General features: G+C 53.4%; 2 protein-coding genes and 1 pseudogene across 2 annotated transcripts, besides 3 other annotated features; all 3 read left to right on the top strand.

The window, feature by feature from the left end:
- Positions 1–9,753: part of a sequence feature (areas not merged during assembly with more than two copies in the genome that could not be assigned to a particular haplotype) that runs on past the window's edge.
- On the top strand, positions 3,681–6,845 carry Tc00.1047053509217.160 (complement regulatory protein, putative; the record flags this gene model as incomplete). The annotated part of the gene is made up of 1 exon (XM_811368.1): positions 3,681–6,845. One exon carries the CDS (start codon positions 3,681–3,683, stop codon positions 6,843–6,845), a length of 3,165 nt encoding a protein of 1,054 aa, XP_816461.1.
- Positions 6,935–6,961: a microsatellite.
- Positions 7,342–7,381: a sequence feature (T-rich).
- On the top strand, positions 7,984–8,694 carry Tc00.1047053509217.170 (uncharacterized protein; the record flags this gene model as incomplete). Its single annotated transcript, XM_811369.1, has 1 exon — positions 7,984–8,694. One exon carries the CDS (start codon positions 7,984–7,986, stop codon positions 8,692–8,694), a length of 711 nt encoding a protein of 236 aa, XP_816462.1.
- On the top strand, positions 8,953–9,753 carry Tc00.1047053509217.180 (annotated as a pseudogene).

The following is a 9,753-nucleotide window of genomic DNA, read 5'->3' on the forward strand; positions in this document are numbered from 1 at the left end:
GGGAATTGCGGGGGTAGTTTGAGTTCTGGTAACAAATATTGGGGCTTTTTTCATATGGTTGGATGCCTGTGTGTGCATACAGTGCAGATGCACCAGCATCAGGCGGCAGCATCACACACGGATGCGGAAAATGTCCAACGCGAGCGATCGTAACAGTGAACGAAGAAGAGATTATGGGGGAACGGGGTAGTTTGGTTTCTGGTAGAAAAGCATTGCGGGTTGTTTCATACATGTGGATTTCTGTGTGTGCATACGAGGCATAGTAGGGAAATTGCTCTGTTATGAGAGAATGATTATGGCCAGCGGTGATGAAGTATGACTGCGTTGTTCATTTCCTCTTATTTTTTTGTTCTAAGGCCCATCATTAAACGAAGCATCTTTAAGGGGTGGACGACGACCAAGTTTTTTTGTGGAAATAGTGCACTCCGTGTGACTGCTTGGAGTGGGGCACCGTATTCAATTGAGGGTGGAATGGCTTCCTTGTGCCTGCGTCATCGTTGCTTCCCCTTGCGATTTCATGCTTGACTGCCTCACCGCGGTGCCAGGGCCCAGCACTCCGTATTGCCGGGAAAAGCCAATTGCCAGCAATATTTCCCTCACGGGATCGTTGTTGGCGCAATGCAGACGGCATCGACCAGCTTCCGGACCAGCTGCTTTGTGCTGGGGCACAAAGCAAATTGGAGCACTTTGGGGTCTGAGCGCACGCGTTGCCGCGGTGCGGGCATTACGATTTATTTGGGAAAACACGCGGGAAACAATAGAAGCAAATCTGTGCGTGCTGCAGCAAGTCGGCACTGATGCTTTTTTACTTTTTCGGCACTGGGAATTGAGATGGTGTGTCCTGCGCCTGTTGCCAAGCACTCTCATAGCCACGTTTTGAATGGAGCGTGTTGTTGTTTTTCTGAAGCGGGTTCCGTGTGTCAACGCGACAGGGGAGCACGGTTGGCGGTGGCAGGAGTTCTTTCCGGAACGGCACTGGAGTGCAGGGTTCCCAGAGTCTGTCGCTCGCCAGGGTGGGGACGGCTCTCAGGGATTGTCTCGAGGCTGCTTCTCAATGCCGTTGTTGTTGTTGTTGACGGCAAATCGCTGATGGGAGATCGAGAGATAGTGTGCTGTCGTGTGATTTCTCACAGTGGCACCCGTTGGAGCGATGCATGTGTGTTTGCCTTGCGGATGTGGTGTTTTTGATCCCTATTTCACGCTATTCGGTGCCGCAGAAGTGGACGGGGAAGTGATGCTGTCACGAGCTGCACGGGAGTGGTGGAAACGGTTACGCGAGCCTGTGGAGGACCCAAGCAAATCAAAGTCTACCACGCGGTTTGGGTCTACAGGGAAGGAAGAAACAGTGGGCGGCTGAGGGGAGTTGCAATGCACGCGGCGGCAGAAGATGGCATGCGTTGCTGAGTTCACGTTGACTGCCACTTTGGGTGCTTTTTCTCGAGGCCGTGAATCCCTTCCTAATTTACTTGGAGGTGCTTGATGACGCCAGTTGTGGAAGGCATTTTTATTTCATACGAGGATGGCACACGGGAGACAAGGACGAAAGAGAGCGACGTCTCGCCAAAGGAGCGGCTGCTGGAACGTTGGCGAGACTCGGGATTTTTTGCAAGGCCAGCTGCATGCCCTTGACAGGATGTTCATTGAGGCGTTCATTGGTGCGAGAGTGAGGTGCACGCACCGCAACAACAGTGTCATTACTTCTCCATTGCACGAATAACACGACGCACGTCAGGCGTGGCAGGTGACGTCCCCTGTGAGCTCTTCTCCCACCGCCTCTTCTGTTTCACATCTTGGCACTTTCTGCGCTGTGAAAACCGCTCCCATTGGCCGTCTTCTGTGACACGAGAGCCGCCTGTATTTCTTTCTACCGCATTAAAGAGTCGTGAGGAGGCCTTGAGGCTGCGTTGAGGAGCCGTGTGTCCTCTGCGAGCATGTCCTCTGTTTTTCATAGGTGTTGAATGTTGGATTACCGAAACGCACCCTGAGTGCTTGCTCTAGAAGTTTGCATGACTGAGAGGCAAACGTGTTCCTTAAAGGTGCAGGAGGACCACGTCATTGGGAGGAGGAAGAGTGAATGGGCGGGTGGGTGTGTCTGTGGCCCACATGTGGTGCCCGACTGGTGCTTCACTTTGTTTGGTGCTATTATCATTTGCATCCACAAAGAATGGCATTGGGTGCTGCTTTTCCCAACTCTCTTACTGTGTCTGTGTGTTGCGTCTTTGTGGGCATGACTCTTCTTCCGTGCTGTGCATTTGCTGCATGATCTTTTGATGGTCTGTGTGAAATATGTGACGATTTGCGGCATTTTTTTTGATTGTGCTTTGATCTCCGCCGCGGGATGGCAGCCAGATTGGTGGCGTTGCTTTTTCTTTACTGTGATCACGTGCGATGTTTATGGGAGGCCTCTCAGAAAAGAGCAAGTCGACATGCTTGTGAAGCCCATGTATGATGCCACATTATTTATTGACGTGGAATGAGTTGGCGTTTTGCATGCAATCTTATATGCATTTTTGTCGTGGTGTTCCTCATGCATGGCCCATGGAGACGACTGGCTGAGAATTGTCATTGGGCTTCTCGTTGAGTCGAGGGGAGCATACTGCCTTGTTTGCTCATTGAGAGCCCGGGCGTCACGGATGATGCATGTGGCAGGCAGAACCTCGTGCATGGCGGAAGGAGGAGACTAAGGGCTGGTTGTTTGATTGTTAGCGACGAGTCCTGCCTCACTGCTTGGATGGGGCTGTTGTTCGCTGGGGCAACCTGTTTTGTGTGTCCAGACACTGCTTGCGCCGAGTGGCGTTGTGCCGTGTTGGTGTGTGCGGCAGCATCGTGCGGGACGGCTGCGTGACGTTTACGGACTGTGTGGCTGTGGGCTGATGAATGTGGCAGGAGGCGTGTCTGAGGGGAACCCGCGAAAGAAGGAGTGACCTTCGTTTGGCGGTGCTGCTATGCGATGTGCAAGGGAAGAAGAAAAACAAGTGATTTCTGACGTGTCGGTGGGTGTGCCACGGCCACCGATGAGTTCTCAGGGAGAGGGACAGGAGTGAGTGAGACGGAGACTCTGCACACCCACTGCGGCGTGTGGTGCCAGAGGATGAGATTGCTATTGTGAAGGGCGCAACGGCCGTAATGCGTGCAGGAGAGCGTCATCTGCACCTTTTCTCCTGCAGAGCATGTAGGTGCCGCGAGGAGGTGCAGGCGACCTCTCATCATTGGGCTGCTGAGGCTGTTTTTCCTCTCTGCTCAGCGGGAGAAGCAACTCTTCCTGCAGGCGCTGTGCTGGTCTGCATCGGTGCTCCCCACGGGGCATCACGCCGCCGTGTCGTTGCAGTGCAACGCTCGTGTTCCTCACTGCACACGTGGCCCCCTCTAATTTGCCTTTTTTGCAGGGCCATGGCCTGTGGTCCCCATTGGGAGGTCGTTCACATGTTTTTTTTGTATGCTGTTGAGAGGTGCTGGAGAGTAATGGCTGCGGGGATGTTGATTTTGGGTTCGCTGTGAGTGGTGGCGGTGTGTACTGTTGTTTTGCTGCCTTTCTGCCTTTCTGCCTTTCTGCCGCTGTTGTCTGTTGCTTCCCTTCAAGAAGGAAGTTAAGCACAAGCGCGAATCGCTACTGTGAAATTGTAAGGCTCTGAAAGGACCAACAAAAACAGCACACACACCGCCCACACACACATATTTATATGCTCTCACGTGTTGCTGCTGTCAAGGTACCCCGCACACACAACCGTCGCCGCGTGACCGGATCCAGCGGAAGGAGGAGGGAAGGAAGTGAGAGTGAACCGCAGAGGCCTAACATGTCCCGGCGTGTGTTTACTTCCGCGGTGCTGCTCCTACTTGTTTTGTTGATGTGCTGCGGCAGTGGAGCTGCGGCCGCTGATGGAAGTAAAACAAGGAATACCATTGATCCGTTCACAGGGACGACGTCGATATCATTTGCTAATTGGAAGGAGTTTGAGGACGGCGGCAAAATCACCTCGCTCCGCGTTCCTGGCCTCGTTAAAGTGGGTGATGATGTATTTGCTATTGCTGAAGCCCGTTGCAAGGATGAAGACAAGTGCAGCGAAGTCGGCTTTACTGGGATAGCGTCAAAGTACCTTGGTTTAAATGTTGATTCTGGTCCAACGGAGTTCTCGACGGCAGATGCAAGTGTCTTTGGCGCAGATCTTCTAAAGGAAGGTTCTGAGGGTATCAATACCGCAAACGGCATAACGCGACCAACGACACTTGTACTTGGGGACAGTGTTTACGTGCTCCTGGGAAACTACAGCCGTACAAAGCAGCAGGTTCAAGGTAAGAATGAGCGGGGTCTTTTACTCGTGAAGGGAACTGTCGCTGATGAGGGTGGGACGAAGAAAATCAGATGGAATGAGACCCATTTGGTGGAGCCTCAACGAAAAGGAGCATCTGGTTTCTTGACCGAGCTAATTGGTGGCGGAGGATCGGGTGCTGTGTTGCGTGACGGCTCGCTTGTGTTTCCCATGCAGGCCAAAGGCAACGATGGAAGGAGCGTTTTGCTGTCTATGCGTCTCTCCAAGTCGGAGGACAAATGGTGGCTTTCGCAAAAAAAGCCTGGTAACGGCTGCAGGGATCCAACCCTGGTGAAGTGGAAAGAAGACCAAGACGACGAAAGACTCTTCATGATGGCTCATTGTGCTGGAGGCTACTATGACGTTTACATGTCCACTCCGCATGGAGTCAATTGGATTGATCACTTAAAACCAATTACCCGCGTGTGGGGCAACTCACACAATCGAAAGGGGTACGGCGTCCAGAGTGGATCCACCACCGCAACCATTGAGGGAAAGGAGGTGATGCTCATCACCGCGCCGGTGTATGCGAAGGAGGAAAATAAAGGTGGAAAAGGTCGGCTTCATCTTTGGGTGACGGACAAGGCACGTGTGTATGATGTTGGGCCGATATCCCGTGAGGCTGATGACGCCGCCGCCAGCTCGCTGTTGATGAAGAGTGGGAGGGACAATAAGGAGGAGTTGATTTCACTGTACGAGAACAAGAAGAGCGACGGAGCATACAGTCTTGTTGCTGTGCGCCTGACCGAGAAACTGGAGCGGATAAAGGAGGTTGTGAAGACATGGAAGGATTTGGACGGCGCCTTGCAATCCTGCAGTTCCGGTTCCAGCGCCACTGTCGACTTGCCAACGAAGGGTATGTGCAATGGTCCTGTTCCCACTGACGGGCTTGTTGGCTTCTTGTCTGGTAACTTCTCTGAGAACACATGGAGAGACGAGTACCTCTGCGTGAATGCAACTGTGAAGAATGGGGAGAGAAGGGTTCCCAATGGATGGACGTTCAAAGGGTCCGGAGCAGGGGCGGTGTGGCCTGTTGGCGACATGGGGCAGACTGTGCCGTACTACTTTGCCAACAACGAGTTCACTCTTGTGGCGACGGTGTCCATCCATGAGGTGCCGCAAAGTGGCAGCATTCCTTTGATGGGTGTGAGGATGAACGATACAAAAGGCACGGTGCTCTTTGGTCTGTCGTACACCCATGAAAAGGAGTGGTTGGCCATAACGGAGGATGCTGTTGATCTGGAGGATGTTGATGATGCGGAGGATGTTGGTGATATTGTTAAATGGGAGCCAAACAGGACGTATCAGGTGGCACTGCGAATGGATTGTGACGAGTGGAGTGTCTTTGTGGATCGAAAGGAAATTAAATACACGGAATATAATCAACGTCTGTTTGACACGCACAGGATTTCACACTTCTACATCGGTGGGGACAGTAAGAACCAAAGTGCAACGGGCGGCCACGTGACGGTGACCAACGTCATGCTGTACAATGAGAGACTCTTAAGTGATAAGCTGTATGAACTCAACGCCAGCAAAGTCACTATTCCATCATTGGGTGTTGAGGAACAGCCCACAGGGCAGGTGGCCAGCACAGAAGTCTCGGTTGCTTCCGAGTCAAGGAGTGAAGAAAGCACCACCACTGAGAAATTGACTGGGGACGATACTGATAAACAAGAGGAAGGAATCGTCCATGGTATGGTGCCTGCAGCGTCCTCTTCCACGGTTGTCGGAGGATCATCTGTTCCTGAACCCGCCATTGCAACGGAGATCGCAGGGAACTCTCGTCCAGAGGACAATACCCAGCTTTCTGAAGACGAAACGTCTCAGCAAGCCACGCCGCATGAAGGCAGTGAATCGATGCAACGGGATTCAAATGTGCAGCCACAATACCCACAGTCAGAGGAGTCAACAGGGGTCGCTGACGTTGAAACATCCCCTGAAAGTAATGATGCACCAGAGGAGGATGGAGGAACGAATGACAGGAGTGGCGAATCAACGTCTCAAGTGGCTTCGTCGTTGAGTATGGACACTGCCACCAGACCAGCTGACGGTGAGCACCAAGTACAACAAATCGCTGAGCTTCCCGCTGAAAACGACGTGCGGTCCACTGGAACCGGAACCACCGGCGCGGAGCAAAGCCTCAGCCTCGAGGCGGGGGACAGAAGTTCCGAGAGAGCAATGAACTCATACAGCAGCCTCACTCCTTCAAAGAGGGACGCCGAAACTACATCCGCGGAGAACGCCGACGACGTCTTTCGGACTGACGGAGCCGAAGTTTCTTCTGAAGAAGGCAAGGAGGCGCCACAGAAGGTCGACACCGCACCGGGTAACACAAACACCACGCCTGGGGAAACCGGGATCCCATCGGAGTCCAACGCAACAATACCCTCGGACCATGACATTTTGCCTGAGAACGTGCACTTGGGCGAGTTGGCGGCCATGTATCTAGTTGGTGACAGCACCGTGCATAGGTGTGTGTCTCGGGTGTTGTTGCTGCTGCTTCTGGGGCTGTGGGGCACTGCGGCTCTCCGTTGAATGAATTGGGGAGAGCAAAGTTGCGAAATTCTGTGGAGCAACAACTGAGCGGCATCCCAGCATTACTCAATGAGTTTTGCTAATTCCACTTTCTTTTTTTCTTTTCTTTTTTTTTTACTTTAATCATTTCCCTCATCTTGCTTGTTGCCTTGGGGCAATCACGATGGACGTTTTTTTCTTTTCTACTCTTCCCTCTTTTAATTGTTTGTTGCTGCACTCTTCCTGCGAGGGGTGCCGTGTGTTTCCGCCCAACTGCTCCACTCGCACACCCACCGACACGCTCATGACGACGGCCCTGTGCGCCTTGCCTGCTGCACGCATGAGGAGGGGCCGCGACGAACGGCGCGCTGAGGGAGCCGTGACGTGTGGGCGTGCGACGAGGGCCTGTGGGGCGGAGCACACATTTCTTTCCCTCTTGTTTTGTTTTCTTGCGGCCAGGGCTGGCAGACACCCGCAGCGCCACACACACACACACAGCCACACCCTGCCGCCGTGTTTTTCTTTTCTTTTCTTTTTTGTTTTTGTGTTCATTTCTTGCGCTGGCAGTCCCGTCAGCATTTCTCTCCCCTCCGATGATTTTTTTTTTTTGCTGCGCTCACTCTCCCGTCGCGTCTGCGTGCTTCTCTCAGTCCCACACACACGAGTGACTGTGCTCTGCGGGCCGCACTCACGCGCCGATGGGAGGGCTGAGGGGAGCAGCAACACGCAGATGACCCCATGAAATATAAACGATGTGCGGACACATGGAGGGTCGGACGGTTGAAAGACATTTAAATATCTTTTTAATTTTATTTTGCGGGCAAAATATGTACGGACAGTTTGGTGTGGCCACAAGGCAGCCGGCTGCTTTTTTAAATTTGTGTGGAACAGTAATGGACGATTTCTTTTTCTTTTATAATTATTTTGTGTGATGGGGTTTGTATGAGACGAAGGGGGACGTTTTTTTGTTTTGTTTTAAATAAATCTTTTGTGAATTGCCGCTGCTTGGGCTGCAGTGCAGTCATGAGTTTGAGCGGTCTTCTTGTTGTTTCCGCCATGCGTCTCTGCTGTGCATTTTGTGCGTCTCTCCACACACTCTGCTCTCTTTTCTACTTTTCTGCTTTGTGTTTCTGCAGGCACACACAACCACACACACAAGATGCACAGTGCGGTGGATTTGAATGCTTCTTTTGTGGTGCATGCTGGCAGTTGCGTGTGGCGGCTGTTGTCTTCTTCCGTGGCTATGAGGAGAAGTGAGGGGGGAGTGCGCAGCCCGAGTCTCCTTTTCTGCGGGTGTGATGCACCGCGTGTGACTGCGTTGAGTTGGGCTCCGTGTCCCATTGAGGGCGGGATGGCTGGAAATTTTGTTGCCGCGTCATGGATGGATGAGGGTCCACTGGCGCGTGTGGCTGGTGTGGTGATTGCCTGCTCCGTGTGTGTTGTGTGGTGGCCGCGGGGTTTTTGCCATTTCCCTGGGGCTGTGGCGATGAGCTGGGAGGAGATGGTGGTGGATGTGTTGTCCTTCTGCATGGTGGGTGACTGCTGGCGTTGTGTGTCTTCGTTGCGTGGATGCCGTCTCGTGGTGTGTGAACTGTGCGGCTGGGCCTCCTGCCCTCTCCTCATGTTTTCTGCTCTTTCTCGCTGCGTCCGCTGCACTCCGTCCCTCTCCCTCCTGTTACATCCCTTTTCCTTCTGGCTCACGGATCGGCTGACTGACTCCAACGACTCCACTACGGGCGATGATGACTGCGATGGTGATGGTGCGGCGCCGTGTTGGTCCTTGCGCTCTTGTGCTGCTGCTGGGAGTCCTGGACGTGTTTCTGGTTGTGCCGGTGGTTGTGTCGGTGGATGTGTCGTGTGCTCCGAGTGACGGCAGCCTGAGCTGTCGCGTGTGTGTGGGTGTGGAATAAGTGTTCTGCTGCCGGTGCTGAGGCTCAGTATGAGAATTACACTTTCAGTGGCTTTGGTGTGCGCTTGCATGGCAGGAATGGTGAGCTGGGTGCTGTGCTCCATGTGGCCAGTGCGGTGCACACATGTAGCAACTGTGCTGCCAGCTGTGCAAGGAAAGAGGAAGGGGCCACCGTTGCCTTCACGATGAATGTGACGACGCATAAATGCGCCGGCCCTTATGAATTGTGGTGGCGTCTATTTTCCCCCGATGGAGCCATCCATCCGCCTGCACGGAGCGGCGATGCTGACCGGACGGGCATCTGTCAGTTGCCGCTACCCCGTGAAGGGAAGGATGACACAAAATCTGGTGGGACAACTGCGCCGCAAGTTAATGCTGAGCCGTCACGTCAGAACGAGGATTGGCGACGGTCTGCGGCGGTTGACGGACCCAACACCGTCGATCCGAGTCCCTCATCTAACACGGCGACCAACACGTCCGAGACGAGGCCTGAGTTTGCCTTTGTTCGGAACACAAAAGTGGCTCCGATACCACCCGAAAGAAGGTCCACGCCTGTCACGGAGCCGAAGGAGGATCCCATTGATGATGCGATGAGTGGTTCAATAAACGTTGAGTTGCCGCGTGAAGTCAATCTATTTGTGCCGCAGACGACGCTGGTGCAGCCGAAGGATGGGATTGTTCCAGTTACGGCGAGGGATTCGTTTGCCTCACCCTCTCTAGTCAGTGCTGGTGGAGTAATTGCTGCTTTCGCCGAGGTCACATGTATGCCGAATATCAAGGTGGTCAATTAAGTAAGCCCTTTTCTTCTGATGTGGTTGCGGGGTGCATTGACTCTGCGTGGAATTGGTCCACTGTTGTTGGTGAGGTCAATAAAAGATACACGGAGGGCACACACTGTGCCTGGTGCAGCGGAGGGAAAGGAGAGTTTGGGTGTTGTGCTCCGCCCCACAACAATCACGTAGGGCCAGAGAGCGTTTCCTCCTGCGGGAGGCTCTGATGTGTCCTACGAAGGTGGGTGCT

This window comes from Trypanosoma cruzi, genomic scaffold (assembly GCF_000209065.1).
Source record: "Trypanosoma cruzi strain CL Brener 1047053517173 genomic scaffold, whole genome shotgun sequence".
Classification (NCBI taxonomy): Eukaryota; Euglenozoa; class Kinetoplastea; order Trypanosomatida; family Trypanosomatidae; genus Trypanosoma; species Trypanosoma cruzi.